This window comes from Dama dama, chromosome 25, assembly GCF_033118175.1.
Source record: "Dama dama isolate Ldn47 chromosome 25, ASM3311817v1, whole genome shotgun sequence".
Taxonomy (NCBI): domain Eukaryota; kingdom Metazoa; phylum Chordata; class Mammalia; order Artiodactyla; family Cervidae; genus Dama; species Dama dama.
Genome location: NC_083705.1, coordinates 44,372,483 through 44,388,953, shown reverse-complemented (window position 1 = coordinate 44,388,953; position 16,471 = coordinate 44,372,483). Strand labels below are relative to the sequence as shown.

At 38.8% G+C, this 16,471-nt stretch overlaps 1 protein-coding gene across 10 annotated transcripts in view; it reads right to left on the bottom strand.

Moving 5' to 3' along the window:
- Positions 1 to 386: 386 nt before the first annotated feature.
- The window catches only part of CPLANE1 (ciliogenesis and planar polarity effector complex subunit 1), a 103,213-nt gene continuing 87,128 nt past the window's right edge, over positions 387 to 16,471 (bottom strand). For 8 of the 10 annotated variants that reach the window (XM_061129929.1, XM_061129928.1, XM_061129931.1 and 5 more), the window contains 6 exons: positions 16,083 to 16,141; positions 15,483 to 15,650; positions 14,323 to 14,450; positions 9,536 to 9,625; positions 1,649 to 1,821; positions 387 to 1,124 (listed from right to left, as the gene is read on the bottom strand). In XM_061129929.1, the coding sequence (XP_060985912.1) occupies positions 951 to 1,124; positions 1,649 to 1,821; positions 9,536 to 9,625; positions 14,323 to 14,450; positions 15,483 to 15,650; positions 16,083 to 16,141 (792 nt within the window). In that variant the 3' untranslated portion in view covers positions 387 to 950. Of the gene's footprint in view, positions 1,125 to 1,648; positions 1,822 to 4,754; positions 4,898 to 9,535; positions 9,626 to 14,322; positions 14,451 to 15,482; positions 15,651 to 16,082; positions 16,142 to 16,471 lie in introns of those variants that run through there. The other 2 variants (XM_061129935.1, XR_009690580.1) reach the window with 2 other exon arrangements.

Below are 16,471 nucleotides of genomic sequence, written 5' to 3'. Positions count from 1 at the left end.
TCTTAAACCAGCTTCTGCATTGACCCTATTGCAATGTCTTTTTAGCTGAAGTGTATGAAAAAAGTCTGGCCTCACACAGGTATGTAGTTGGAAAAGGAGGAATATTTAACATTCTTTTTCAGATAATATTCTTTGATACTGTGCTAAAAATGGACAAATATGTGAAGGTTTTTAGTTTTTTTCTCATAAAAAATTATTTCCAAGATTATGACGTTGTTGGGTGCAGTACCAGAATTACCCAGGTCTCTGCCCCACGGTTTTCATGAAGTTAACATGAGCGTTCCAGAGTCAGGAGTCACAGCCTCTTTCTTCCCCACTGAAATCATCCATCTCCTTTTCTCCCTCCAAGTCTTTTTCAGCTGAGGACAGAGGACAGACAATCTGGATGACATGAAACATGGTTTATTTAGAAGTTCAGAATTGGTGGAAGGTGGTTAGTTGCTTTTTACTCCTAGGCCAAGTCCTGTACAATTTTAGGATATGTTTTAAAATGGAGTTCATTATAGAGTGTCTCAGGTGAGAGAGTGATCTTCTTCACCTTAGTGAAAGAATTTTTTTTTTTTTAATCAGACTTACCCATATAAGGTTGTTTCTCAAAACTCAGGAGGTAAAGGAAGATGCAAGATAGATTTTTATTGAAAGTAGCTCAAATATGATATAAGTTTGGCTTGAAAGGTACTGTTTATTTCATCATTTAAAAAATTATACCTAAAGATAATAAGTCAAATGCAAAAACATATGACTATAGTTAACCCTTTTCCCTTGAAGGCAAAATAACTGAGAAATGTTTATTTTGCCTCTTAAATGTCTAATACAAGTAATAAGGTGCTTACAGGTGGTAAATTCACATTGCTTCCTTCAGTGCTTCTTTCCCTTAAACCCACAAAATCTTGCTAAACTTCATCACTGAGTTGCTGGCCTTCATGTGGAAGCAGAGTGACGTTCAGGTCTTACAGGTCCAGGGCCCAGTGGACAGAGAGGCTCTTGTCCTCCACGCCGGCCACCATGTCTTCAACAGCATCCCAGTCAAGCTTGCTGAGGATGCTGCCTGTGCTCTCAGACAAACTCTCCATGCCACCAACCCCAAAAGGAGCCTCTGACTTTTCTTCAGTTGGTGAAGAGTCCTATCAAATTGAGAAAGACAGTAAATTATGGTCCTGAGAAAAAAAATAAATGGCACATGAACTATGTTTTCCAAAGACCCTAGAGCTGCTCATCCACCAAAGAGCGACAGAAATACGAAGGGAACTAGGGCTGTTGTTGTCCAGCACATCTGGACTGGCGATGGGATGAATGAACATCACCTGACACAACGAGATGCTGGTAGCAGGCCTGAAGAGTAGACAGAATGGACTGTCGCACCTATAGTACAATATTCTATTCTTACATTTTTGTTGTGTTTTGTTTGGGTTGTGTTTTTTTTGTTGTTAAAAAGAAAATATGCAGTCAAGGAAAATTCTGAAAGACAAATGCTGGAGTATTCAGCCAAAAGTGTAGATGCTCTGAATCACTACTTCAAACTGACCTAACAACCCTTAAGTATGTCTACATCCCATACACACACACAAATAAGTAAATATGCAAAGAGAAAAACCCTTAACGACACAAATAATCAGTAGGGCAAACTGACACCTGGAATAACGCATACCTGTAGCAGGGAACTGTGACTCTCGTGGAGAATTGCACGGATGTCTGCAGGTACCAACCACGGGCTCACCACAGTCTCTTCTCTCTCATACTCTACACACACCTCCTTGGTTTGAGGTGCAAGCCCAGCGCTTCTGTGAGTTTTTGTACACTGTCGACAGGGAGCATTGGGGCCTTTCCAGGGAAAAGAACAAAGCATACTTTAGGACTGATTCATTGGTAAGTCTGTTCCTTATTGTGACTTTTACTGTCAAATCCAAGGCAGCCAATCTCATCTTATATTGGAATCACAAGGTCTGGTTGGCTTTAGAGTTCCAGCAATTCCTGTTTGTTGGTGGTGAGAGAAGGAAACTGAATTCTGGCCAACTCTTTAACACATTCGAGTATGGTTGATTAGGAAAGAAAAGTGAAATCGCTCAGTCGTTTCTGACTCTTTGCGACCGCATGGACTACCAGGCGCCTCTGTCCATGGGATTTTCTATTCAAGAGTACTGGAATGGGTTGCCATTTCCTTCTCCAGGTTGATTAACAATATTTGATTAGCAATTAACAATGTTTTATTAACAATACTGTGTTAGTTTTCAGGTGTATAGCAAAGTAATTTAGTTGTACATATACATGTATCTGCTCTTTTTCAAGTTCTTTTTTCATTTACCTTATTAATAACACTGAGCAGAAATCCTTGTGCTATACAGTAGGACCTTGTTGGTTATCTATTTTAAATATATAGCAAGTGTGTACATGTCTACCCCAGACTCCTATTCCTTCCCACCATTTGCTCCCCTGGGGACCATAAGTTCATACTCTAAGTCTGTGAGTCTGTTTTGTAAATAAGTTCATTTGTGTAATTTACTTTAGATTTCACATTTAAGTGCTATCATATAGTATTTGTCTTTCTCTAACATACTTTGCTCAGTATGATTTCATCTATTCATGTTGTTGCAAATGATGTTTCATTCTTTTTAATGGTAAGTAATATTTCATTGTATATATATGTACCACATCTTCATTATCCTTTCCTCTGTGATGTACATTTGGGTTGCTTCCACATCCTGGCTGTTGTAAACAGCACTGCAGTGAACCCTGGGGTGAATGTATCCTTTTGAACCATGGTCTTCTCCACATACATGCCCAGGAGTGGGATCACTCAATCATATGGTAGCTCTATTTTTAGTTTTTTAAGGAACTTCCACACTGTTTTCCATAGTGGCTGTACAATTTACACTCCAACCAAAAGTGTAGAAGAATTCCCTTTCCCCCACAAACTCTCCCAGCATTTACTGTTTGTAGACTCTTTTGACAATGGCCATTCTGCTAGCTACAAATCACTGTAGCTTTGACTTGCATTTTTCTAATAATTAGTGATATTGAGCATCTTTTCACTTTTTTTAAAATTTTCTTTTTTTTTTTGGTAAAGCCATGCAGCATGTGGGATCATAGTTCCCTGACCAGGTATCGAACCACTCCCCCTGCACTGGAAGTGGAGAGTTCCCACCACTGGACCACCAGGTAAGTCCAAGCATATTTTCATGTGTCTATTGGCCATCTGTATGTCTTCTGTGGAGAAATGTCTGTTTAGGTCTTCTGCCCATTTTTTGATTGGGTTGTTTATTTGAAATTGAGCTATGTGAGCTGTTTGTATATTTGGAACTTAACTCCCTGTCAATCCTATTGTTTGCAAGTATTTTCTCCTGTTCCATGGGTTGTCTTTTCATTTTGTTTATGGCTCCCTTTACTGTGTAAAGCTTTTGAGTTTAACTAGGTCCCATTTGTTTATTTCCATGACTCTAGGAAATGGACAGAAAATGATATTGCTGCAATTGCAAAAAGTGTTCTGCCTAAGTTCTCACCTAGGAGTCTTATAGTATTCGGTCTTACATTTAGGTCTTTAATCCATTTGTGTTTACTTTTATGTATGGTGTTAAAGAATGTTGTAATTTCATTTTTATATATCTAGCTTTCCAGTTTTCCCAGCACCATTTATTGAAGAGACTGTATTTTCTCTATTGTATAGTCTTGACTCCTCTGCCACAGATTAACCAACAAGAGGAGCATAGTTTTATCTCTGGACTGTCTATCCTGTTCGACTGATCTATGTTTCCGTTTCTGTGCCAGTACCATGCTGTTTTGATGACTGCAGCTTTGTAGTATAGTCTGAAGTCAAGGAGCCTGAGTACTCCAGCTCTGTTTTGTCTTTCTCAGATTTACTTTGGCCATTAAGGGTTTTTTGTGTTTCCACACAAATTAAAACTTTTTTTTGGTTCTAGTTGTGTGAAAAATACTATTGGTAATTTGATAGGGCTTGCACTGAATCTATAGATTGCCTGAGGCAGTAAAGTCATTTTGACAATATTGATTCTTCCAATTCAATAATATAGTATATTTTTCCATCTATTTCCATCATCTTCAATTTCTTTCCTCAGCATCTTCTAGTGTTCAGGCGTTTGCCTCCTTCTGTTGTTGTTCAGTCACTAAGTCAGGTCTGACTCTTTGCAACCACATGGAATGCAAGACACCAGGCTTCCCTGTCCTATTTCTTTGAAGTTTGCTCAAACTCAAGTTTGAGTTGATGATGTCAACCATCTCTTCTTCTGTCATTCCCTTCTCCTCCTGCCTTCAATCTTTCCCAGAATCAGGGTCTTTTCCAAAGAGTCAACTCTTTGCATCAGATGGTCAAAGTACAGGAGTTTCAGCTTAACCAGTCATTTCAATGAAAATTCAGGGTCAATTTCTTTTAGGATTGACTGGTTTGATCTCCTTGCTGTCCACGGGACTCTAGAGTTTTCTCCAGCATCACAGTTCAAAAGCATCAATTCTTCAGCACTCAGCCTTCTTTACGGTCCATCTCTCACATCCATACATGACTACTGGAAAAACCATAGCTTCGACTATGTGGACCTTTGCTGGCAAAGTGATGTCTTTGCTTTTCAAAATGCTGCCTAGGTTTGTCATAGCTTTCCTTCCAAGGAGCAAGCATCTTTTAACTTCATGGTTGCAGTCAACATCTGCAGTGATTTTAGAGCCCAATAAAATAAAATCTGCCACTATTTCCCCATCTATTTGCCATGAAATGATGGGTATGTTAAGTTTTAAGCCAGCCTTTTCACCTTCATCAAGAGGCTCTTCAGTTCCTCTTCACTTTCTGCCATTAGGGTAGTATCATCTGCATATAAGAGGTGGTTGATACTCCTCCTAGCAATCTTGATTCCAGTTTGTGAGTCATCCAGCTCAACATTTCACATGATGTACTCTGCATATAAGTTAAATAAGTAGGGTAATAATATACAGCCTTGACGAACTCCCTTCCCAATTTTGAACCAGTCTGTTGTTCTAAGTCCAATTCCAACTGTTGTTCCTTGTCCTGCATACAGGTTTCTCAGGAGGCCTCCCTTAGGTACGTTTATTTCTAGGTATTTTTATCCCTTTTTATGCTATGGTAAACTGGATTGTTTCCTTGATTTGTCTTTCTGATATTTCATTGTAAGTAGACAGGAATACAAGAGATTTCTGTGTATTAATTTTGTATCATGCAACATTATCAAATTCATTGATGGGCTCTAGTAGTTTTATGGTAGCATTTTAGGATTTTCTATATCTGGTATCATATAACTGTTTTACCTCTGCAACAGTGACAGTTTTATCTCTTTTCCAATTTTGGGTTCCTTTTCTCTGATTGCTGTGGCTAGGACTTCCAAATCTATGTTGAGTAAAAGTGACAAGAGTGTGCATCCCTGTCTTGTTCCTGATCTTAGAAAGAACGCTTTCAGCTTTTCACCATTTAGTGTGATGTTAGCTGTGGGTTTGTCATATATGGCCTTTACTCCCTGGTAGCTCAGATGGTAAAGAATCTACCTGCAATGCAGGAGACCCAGGTTTGATCCCTGATTTGGGAAGATCCTGTGGAGAAGGGAATGGCTACCCACTCCAGTATTCTTGCCAGGAGAATTCCATGGATGGAGAAGCCTGGCAGGCTATAGTCCACAGGGTTGCAAAGAGCTGGACACAGCTGAGCAACTGACACTGTCATGTTCCCACAATGCACACTTTTGGAGAGTGTTTATCATAAATGGTGCTGAATTTTATCAAAAGCTTTTTCTACATCTATTAAGATGATCATATGGCTTTTATTCTTCAACTTGATGTATCACACTGATTTGTAGATACTGAAAAATCCTTGCAGAGACTGATTTAAGATGGTAGAGCAGGACATGCGCTCATTATCTTCTGAGAGAGCACCAAAATCACAACTGTTGAACAACCATCAACCAAAGGACACCAGAACCCACCAAAAGAAGATACCCAATATCCAAGGACAAAGGAGAAGCCACAACAAGATGGTAGGAGGGGCACAATCACAACAAAATCAAATCCCAGACCTGTGGGGTAGGCAACCCACTCACTGGATAACAATGATACCAAAGAAGTTCTCACACTGTTGTGAAGGTTCTAGGCCCCACATCACGCTTCCCAGCCTGGGGATCTGGCAAAGGGACTGGGAATCCCCAGGGCATCTGAAGGCCAATGGGATTTCATCAAAGGACTCCCACAGGACTGTGGGAAAGAGAGTCCACTCTTGAGGGCACCAACAAAACCTTGTGTGCACCAGGACCCAGTGACCCCACAGGAGACAAACTTGCCTATGAGTGTCTGACGGTCCCCTGCAGAGGCATGGGTCAGCAGTGGCCCACTGTGGGGACCAGGGCATTGGCAGCAGCAGCCCTGGGGTATGTGTCTTGGCATAAGTCCCCTTGGAGGTCACCATAAGCCCTACCATAACATAAAGCCAGGAGACTCCAGGACTGGGCCTCCTCAGGCCAAACAACTAACGGGGCGGGAGCACAGCCTCACCCATCAGCAGACACTTGCATTAAAATTTTACTGAGCACAACCCTGCCCACCAGAGCAAGACCCCCATTTTCCCCACAGCCAGTCCTTCCCATCCAGAAGCTGGCATAGGCCTCTTATCCTCATTCACCAGAGGGCAGACAGAAGAAACAAGAACTATAGCCTCCAAAACAAAAACTACAATCACAGAAAGCTAACCAAAATGAAAAGAAATAGGATTATGTCCCAGATGAAGGAATGAGGTAAATTCCCCAGAAAAACAACTAAATTAAGTGGAGATAGGCAACCTTCCAGAAAAATAATGCAGAATAATGATAGTGACGATGATCTAGGATCTTGGAAAAAGAATGGAGAAGATGCAAGAAATGTTTACCAAAGACTTAGAAGAATGAACAGTAATGAACAGTAGACGAGAAGGAATCAATAGCAGAATAACTGAGGCAGAAGAACAGGTAAGTGACATGAAAGACAGAATGGTGGAAATCACTGCTGTGAAACAGAATATAGAAAAAAGAATGAAAATAAATGAAGACAGCCTAAGAGACCTCTGGGACAACATTAAACACACCGATATTTGCATTATAAGGGTCCCAGAAGGAGAAGAGAGAAAGGACCTGAGAAAATATGTGAAGAGATAATAGCTGAAAACATCTCTAACATGTGAAAGGAAATAGTCAACCAAGTACAGAAGGCAAATGGTTCCAGGCAGGATAAACTCAAGGAGAACACACTGAGACATGTAGTAGTCAAACTGACAAAAATTAAAAACAAAGATAAAAATTTAAAAGCAAGAAGGGAAAAAAAGACAACATACAATAGAAATCCCACAAAACTATCAGCTGATTTCTCAACAGAACCTCTACAAGCCAGAAGGGAATGGCATGATATATTTCAAGTGATGAAAGGGAAGAACTTTCAACCAAGAACACTCTACCCAGCAAGATTCTTGATCAGATTTGATGGGAGAAATCAAAAGCTTTCCAGACAAGCAGAAGTTAAGAGAATTCAGCACCATTAAACCAGTTTTACAACAAATCCTAAAGGAACTTCTCTAGGCATGAAAAATACTTGCATCCCTGGGATAAATCCCACTTGATCATGGTATATGATCCTTTTAATGTATTGCTGGATTTGCTTTGCTAGTATCTTGTTGAGTATTTTTGCATCTATGTTCATTGGTGATATTGACCTGTCATTTTCTTTTTTTGTGTGCCATCTTTGCCTCGTTTTGGTATCAGGGTGATGGTGGCCTCACAGAATGAGTTTGGGAGTATTCTTTCCATGGCAATCTTTTGGAATAGTTTCAGGACAGGTTTGTTAACTCTTCTCTAATTGTTTGATACAATTCACCTGTGAAGCTATCTGGTCCTGGACTTTAGTTTCTTGGAAGTTTTAAAATCAGTTTCAATTCAGTACTTGTGATTGGTTTGTTCACACTTTCTATTTCCTGATTTAGTCTTCAGAGATTGTACCTTTCTAAGAATGTGTCCATTTCTTCTAGGTTGTCCATTTTATTGGCATATAGTTGCTTGTGGTAGTCTCTTATGATCCTTTGTATTTCTGTGGTGTCCATTGTAACTTCTCCTTTTTCATTTCAAATTTTATTGATTTAAGCCTACTCCCTTTTTTTCTTGATGAGTCTGGCTAAAAGTTTATCACTTTTGTTTATCTTTTCAAAGAACCAGCTTTTAGTTTCATTGATCTTTTTCAACTGTTTCCTTCATCTCTTTTATTTATTTCTGCTCTGATCTTTATGATTTCTTTCATTCCACTAACTTCAGATTTTGTTTGTTCTTCTATCTGTAGTTGCTTTAGTTGTAAGGTTAGATTGTTATTTGAAGTTTTTCTTATTTCCTAAGATAAGATTGTATTGCTATAAACTTCCCTCTTAGAACTGTGTCCCATAGGTTTTGGATCACCTTGCTTTCATTGTCATTTTTCTCTATTTTTTGGTTTCTTTAGTGATCCATTGGTTGTTTAGTAGCATATTGTTTAGCTTCCACATATTTGTGTTTTTTCCAGTTTTTTTTTTCCTTGTAGTTGATTTCTAATCTCATAGTGCTGTGGTCAGAAAAGATGCTTGACAGAATTTCAATTTTCTTAAGTTTATGAAAGCTTGCTTTGCAGCCCAGCATGTGATCAATCCTGGAGAATATTCCATGTGCACTTGAGAAGAATGTGTATTCTGCTGCTTTTGGATGGGATGCTCTATAAATATTAGTTAAGTCCATCTGATCTAATGTGTCATTTAAGAACTGTGATTCTTGATTGATTTTCTGTCTGGATGATCTATCCACTGATGAAAGTGGGGTGTTAAAATCCCCCACTATTATTGTGTTATTGTCAATTTCTCCTTTTACTGCTGTTAGTATTTGCCTTATTTATTGAGGTGCTCCTATGTTGGGTGCACATATATTTGCAACTGTTATATCTTATCTTGGATTATTACGTAGTGTTCTTCTCTCTTGTAATATTCTTTAAAGTCTATTTTGTCTGATATGAGTATTTCTACTCCACCTTTCTTTTGATTTCCATTTACAAGGAATATCTTTTTCCATCCCCTTACTTTCAGTCTATAGCTGTTCTTTCTATTGTTCTAGGGGATGTGAGGAGGCCACTTAACTTCTCTGCCTTAGTTTGCTCATCTGTAAGATGGGGATAAGAGTTGCCCTATCAACCTGGCATTAACAACCTGAGAGTTAAGAGCAGGATGAATGTGAAACCATGAAAAGTAACAGCAGTTGAGGGATGGGCTGGGGGAGATGTCAGGAACTGAGATAATGAGTTATAATTTCCTTCTCTCTAGCTGATCAGAGGAGAGCTAATTTGGCCACACTTATGGGTCTGTGTGCTCCATGGCTATGTGATCACAGCACCTTCCTGACTACTTGTTTATATGTTGAGCAGTATGCTTATTAAGCCCATTACCACCATCCAGCCACACTCTTCATACTAAAATCTGTATTTGACATTTCTAAGAGTGATTTATGATTTAAAAATTTTTAGTATTAAGCTCCAGAACTTTCTATCCTTTATCCCATACCTTTTTGGATGATAACTGGAGATTGTGCAACCTTTCTAACTGCCATTTTGGCTGCACCAGCTTTTCTCCGTATGGTAAAAGTAGCAGTTTCTACAAAGACAGGAAAACGTCTTTAACTTTCCATATGCGTGATTTTTCATCTTTCAAGTTGTAAATTCATTGAGGACAGAAATCTGATTAGTAGAGGCCCAATGGCTCAGCAGTAAAAAATCGACCTGCAATGCAGGAGACATGGGTTCAATCCCTAGAAAGGGAAGATCCCCTGGAGGAGGGCATGGCAACCCACTCCAGTATTCTTGCCTGAAAAATCTCATGGATCTCATGGATAGAGGAGCCTGGTAGGCTACAGCTCATGGGGTTGAAAAGAGCTGGACATGACTGAAGCAACTAAGCACAGTAAAAGATGGTGATTTGAACCAAGAAAGCAAAACCAAAGTGCAGCTGAAGGAAGGGAAAATCTACTTTGAGGCTTGGTATCTCTATAGGACAACCACGGACCTTTCTCATCTGGCACATGTGCCTCAACATCTCTGGCAACTGGAAAATCCAGGCATATATGCCTATTCCCAGTGAAACACCTAGGCAAAGTGCCAAGAGAATGATCAATTAAGGTTTCTCAAATTCCAGGATTGGTAGCAACCCTTTACTGTATATGTTATTGAAAATATTTTACTTATAATCCTCAACAACTCTATGAGGTAGATTTTTAAAAACATATCTGGTGCATGAGACAAGTGCTCGGGGCTGGTGCACTGGGATGACCCAGAGGGATGGGATGGGGAGGGAGGTGGGAGGGGGGATCAGGATGGGGAACACATGTAAATCCATGGCTGACTCATGTCAATGTATGGCAAAAACCACCACAATATTGTAAAGTAATTAGCCTCCAACTAATAAAAATAATTGGGAAAAAAAAAACATATCTGAGGACACAAGTAAGCAAGGGAGCTGGGCTATGAACCTGGATGATTTCAAAGGCTAGACCTATTATTTACGCCTATAATGCCTCTCAGATACTTATATAGTCTCTATATATTGTTTTTGATAGAATTAACCATAAAACAAGGGGGAAAAAAAGACCCTTAACTTTAACAGTTTGCACACAGGGCTGAATAAAATAGCCAAAAAAAAAAGTATACTGCTTTATAAAAGACAGATAGCAACATATATAGTCAAACTCATAAGTATTTTCAGGAAAACTTCTTTTACAGAAGAACTTCAGAGAATTGTTAAATCTTGATGGATCCAAACTTCTCATCTGTACAATGACTAAACTTGCCCCAGTGGGGTCAAGTTGACTGTCTCACTGGCTGGGTTTCTCCCATTGCCTCTGAATGCTGTGGTTCTGGGTGTGGCAGAGGCAGTTGGAAGGTCATTGTGTTCACAGTCCCTCAAGCTGCCTCTACCACCTTAACTTTAGAGATCCAGGGACGCTAAGTGACAGGTCCTCAGATAAGAGCCAGTCATATACTGTTCTATGATATTGTATAAATACTGTAATATCTGCCCATTAATATACTTGAACAATAATTAGCTTATAAATAAGCTATTTTTAGGCAAAAAACTAGATAGCCTTTTCCCCCACTTATCTAATTATTCAATTATGCTAAAGCTTTTGACTGTGTGGATCAGAGCAAACTGTGGAAAATTCTTCAAGAGATGGGAATACCAGACCACCTTACCTGCATCCTCAGAAACCTGTATGCAGGTCAAGAAGCAACAGTTAGAACTGGACATGGAACAATGAACTGGTTCAAAATTGGGAAAGGAATACGTCAAGGCTGTATATTGTCACCCTGCTTATTTAACTCGTATGAAGAGTACCTCATGCAAAATGCTGGGTTGGATGAAGCAGAAGCTGGAATCAAGATGGCCAGGAGAAGTATCAGTAACCTCAGATATGCAGATGATACAACACTAGTGGCAGAAAGGGAAAGAAACTAAAGAGTCTCTTGATGAAGGTAAAAGAGCAGAGTGAAAAAGTTGAAAAGTTGGCTTAAAACTCAATATTCAAAAAATGAAGATCTTGGCATCCGGTCCCATCACTTCATTGCAGATAGATTGATAAAAAGTGGAAACGGTGACAGATTTTATTTTCTTGGGCTCCCAAATCACTGCAGTGACTGCAGTCATGAAATTAAAAGATGCTTGCTCCTTGTAAGGAAAACTATGACCAACCTAGACAGCATATTAAAAAGCAAGGACATCACTTTGCCAACAAAGGTCCATACAGTCAAAGCTATGGTTTTTCCAGTAGTCATGTATGGATATGAGAGATCATAAAGAAGACTGAGTGCCAAAGAATTGATGCTTTTGAACTGTGGTGCTGAAGAAGGCTCTTGAGAGTCCCTTGTACAGCAAGGAGATCAAACCCATCAATCCTAAAGAAAATCAACCTTGAATATTCTTTGGAAAGACTGATGCTAAAGCTCCAATACTGTAGCAACCTGATGTGAAGAAAGGACTCACTGGAAAACACCCTGATGCTGGGAAAGACTGAGGGCAGGAGGAGAAGGTGGTGCCTGAGGATGAGATGGTGGGATGGCATCATTGACAAAATGGACATGAGTTTGAGAAAACTCCAGGAGATAGTGAAGGACAGGGAAGCCTGGCGTGTAGCAGTCAATGGGTTCGCAAAGAGTAGGACATGACTTGGCAACTGAACACCACCACCACCACAAGATGAAGAGAGTCTTGCTACCTTCAAAACATTTAGTCTACATGGGATAAAACCAACTTCATGCATAACTAGGACATAAGGCCCGTTGCAGTGGTGCCTCACACGGGGCAGACATTGGACTGAGGATTCAGAGAACAAATAGAAAAACTTGATTTGTTACCAGTGCTACTGCGTGCTCAGTCGCTCAGCCATACCCAATTCTTTGTGACCACACAGACTACAGCCCACCAGGCTCCTCTGTCCATGGGATCATCCCAGCAAGAATACTGGAGTGGGTTGCCATTTCCTCCTTCAGGGGATCTTCCCGATCCAGGGATGAAACCCACATCTCCTGCACTGGCAGGCAGATTCTTTACCACTGAGCCACCTTTGGGAAGTCCCCACCAATGCTACTACTGTTTTTCTCTACTATTCACACCACCGTGCAAGTTAAGTATTAGCCAATTTAAAAATGAAAACATAAAAAAATAAAAATGAAAACATAGATGTTAAAATCATTACATCAGGTTAGAACAGCTAAATAACTGAAATTAGGGACGTCTTCCAAGAAACTGGAAGGGTATCATTACAGTGAGAAGGGGAAATTTCCGTGTTGGAATGGGAGCACACAGCATGTGTTTGGAAAACAAGCCTGCAAGTGTCATGGGTTATCTGGATTTTATGGAGAAAGGAGACTAAGGAAGCCGAAGGGGAAGACACCTTGCAGGCTAGGGAGAGGGTCTGGACTTATCTGCACAGGCTGGGGGTTACTGAGGACTTCTGCGTGCCTCGGCAGCAGTAACACCTCAGCAAGCATAGCTCAGCGAGAGGAGGCAGATAATGGGTCCAAAGGGGGCCAAGGTATCAGCCCAGTCAAGTGCAAGGTAACAATACAAGCCTAACACTGGACAGGTCCAAGAAAAAAGACATATTTCCACATAATCCAAGACTTTTCCATGTGACATTAAGAAACCATGACTCAAGTTTAAAATCGTCTCCAATTTTGGATATTTAATTTTTGTAAATGTATAAGGTATAAAATTTTTAAAAAAAGTTTTTAAAGGTCACTATTTTGAAATTCTAGTGTTTTTTTTTTTAAACTCTAGTTTTAAAAAGAACAGAGTTTTCTTACTGTAATCTGTCAACCAAAATCAAGAGTTAACAAAATTATAAAGTTTGATCTAAAGGATTGTGATTTATGGAAACTCCAATTTTCTCAATTGAAGCAGTATACTAAAGGTCACGTTTTAGATGTGGTGGCTCTAGACTCTGCCCTGACTGGGTTTAAATATAGACTCTACCACTTCCTGGATATCTGATCTTTGGGAGTTATTTCAACTTTCTCTGCCTTAGCTTTCTGATGCTTAAAATGGGAACATAGTACTACCTTTCTAACAGAGTTGTAATTCTAATAATTAAACAGAACCTGGCTCACTAGTTATTATTATACAGTCTTAGCTGTATATATTTATACTACATGTTAGCTATAATTATACATTTTTAAACAAATATATGTTTTACTTTAGTAACAAAAACCCAAATATGGCAAAATTAAATAAAGGAAGGCTAGTCCAGGCCAGGACACTGGAGTGGGTAGTCTTTCCCTTCTCCAGGGCATCCTACCAACCCAGGGATCGAACCCAGGTCTCCTGCATTGCAGGCAGATTCTTTACCAGCTGAGCTACCAGGGAAGCCCATCAATAAATAAATAACAGATATTGTATGTTCAGATATGGAAAAGAATATTCAAAAATGGTAAAAACATATTATTTCAATCTGAGCCTCTTCTATTCCTCCTCTATGATATATCCATCCTATAATCTATTAGAAGTTGATTGTAAAAATGCCTACATCTTTAACCAGATACATCAAAGAAACTGATTCCCAAATAAGTCATATCACACAGAATTAAAGGCCATTCATTTAAGAAGATTCCTAGGGTCTTCTCATTTCAAAGTAATAGAACAAAATTCCAGTACAGCTAAATCTTCATCAATCTCTTGCATTCTGTTGAAATGGGAACTGCTTTTAACTGAGATTTAAAACTTTCACTAATGAAAACACAACTCTGGAACCAAGAAAGAATAGGTCCAAATTACACAAGATAAAAGAAAGATCTCAGTCTTACCATGTGGCCAAGGTGAGCCTTGAGATTGCCCAAAAGGTCTCCCTTTTTGGGTATAACTTGGTTTGGTGGATGTATGTCTGGCTTTTCCAGGTCTGTATATTGGAAAATTGTGACCATGTCGATTCTCTCTGAAGTAGAAATCACATAATTATATTCTAGAATCTTCTATCAGTGATATACTTCAAAAATCAAAATTCCAGCTCAGATTAATACATTCATTTAACTGGGCTTATTCTGTACCTCAGTGGTCATTTAGTGTATAGTAACTCTCTTTATACCTCAAAGTTTACTCGTTTTTTTCCCCAAAGAAATTGGTTTTTATTATCTCTCTAATCATTTCAAAAGCTGTATACATTTGCCAGTTATTTATGTACTAAATAGTGTGCATTATTTGAAGAAATATTCAAAGACAATCTCTGCTATTTTGATTACACCTCAAATTACACACAAGTAATATGATTATATCTAGGTTTGTGTTGGGTAGCATTTCCTCTAGGTTCTTAAGATATCATGTTTACAAACCTAATCAGTTATTTTGTCAAAGGTGGTAATTTTTAACAACATTAAACTGCTAATTCATTTCCTCCTTGTGTGTCACTAAACAAATTTTGTGTTTGACTGCCGTATGAGAAACTTTACTCTAGGGTCCTTTTCTTTAGCATCCATGTTTAATTAATCCTTGCCTACTGAACTCATATCCAAACTGAGTGCAGGTCATTAATTTAAGAAACATGATAGTATCTACAACTGAATCAGCAATAACTGGGAGGGGACAGCAGAAGAAGCAGTAAGCTGATGAGGACTATCTTTTTCTACAAGAGTGGAACCAACTGGAGAAACAGGGAGAACAGCTAGGAGGCAAATTGCAAAAGGAACAGTCACAAAAACTACAGAAAGGAAGAAAACAGGATTGAATGGATATGAAAATTGTATTAGGCATTCAGAAGTGCTTTGTTATGTTTTACTTAGATATTTAATGCCATTTTTGTCCTTTCCCTTGGTGATTCTAGAAACTAATGAAAACTAACAATGGCACTGTTTCCCCCTTCACTTTATTACCATATTTCAGAGCAAGCACGCTGAACCTGAGTCACAATGATGCTCCACACTTATCACGCCTGGCGTTATCTTGCCAAATGACATGCCAAATCTCGTCTTACCCTCTTGGAGAAGGGAAGCGTTGCCTTCTGGGAATTGGAGCTTTTCTGGGTTTGTTAGGCAATGGTTTCCGAGCAGCTGCTGGAAGTTGTACTGATTCAGATAACAGTTCATTCATCAGAGTGTATGCTTGTGAGAGTCGACGACTATAGTGGTCAGAGAGTAGCAATCTTTAAAATAAAAAATTAAATACCATTTAGTAAGAGATTCCCTTTCACTTCATATTTCTAGAGGGAACACAGTGTTTGAAGACCACCTAGTACTGATTTTCTTCAATGAAGTTCAATGCAAATTCAAATGTCAGATTTCTGAAAACCATTAGGAGGTATTATTAAAGGCACCTGTTGGGCTTAAGAAATGCACACATGTATTTGGATTGGGAGAGGGAGAGGGATTTCAGAAATAAGTTATAAAAATTGAATCGAATAAACAATATTTGAAAGCAAATTCCTAAAAAGGATTAATTATTTTCCCTGCAGTTATCTCCCATACTTTTCTATTTATCAACAAAAAGGGACTACTGTGAAAACTAGTATGCCTAAGGCATTATCTATGGTCTCAAGTGAGTGAGAGAATGATCAGCGTTTAACTACCAAACTCACCTGTCTTTTTCATGCTTCATCTTTTGTCTCAGCCTGATTTCCCTTGAAGTCATATAAAACTGCACAAGAAATAACCAGTTAGTTCATTACCATTCAGTTCAAATAATTAAACCATTACAATCCATGGAAAACATGAAAATCCCACTAATAAATTTTAATAGGAAGCTAAAATATAATTTTGCTATTTAGGAACAGTATAAAACATTGTCATATTTGATGAAGCTTTCTACTTCAGCCCAAAACATGAAAATGTTAACACATCATGTAATTAAAATCAAATCCAATTTAATAAATAGAGTACAAAATCTATTTTAGCAGTTAAATTCATTTATTTTCTCAAAAGGAGAGATCCTTATCAGCTGCAACTTAAAATGGAAAATAGGAACATT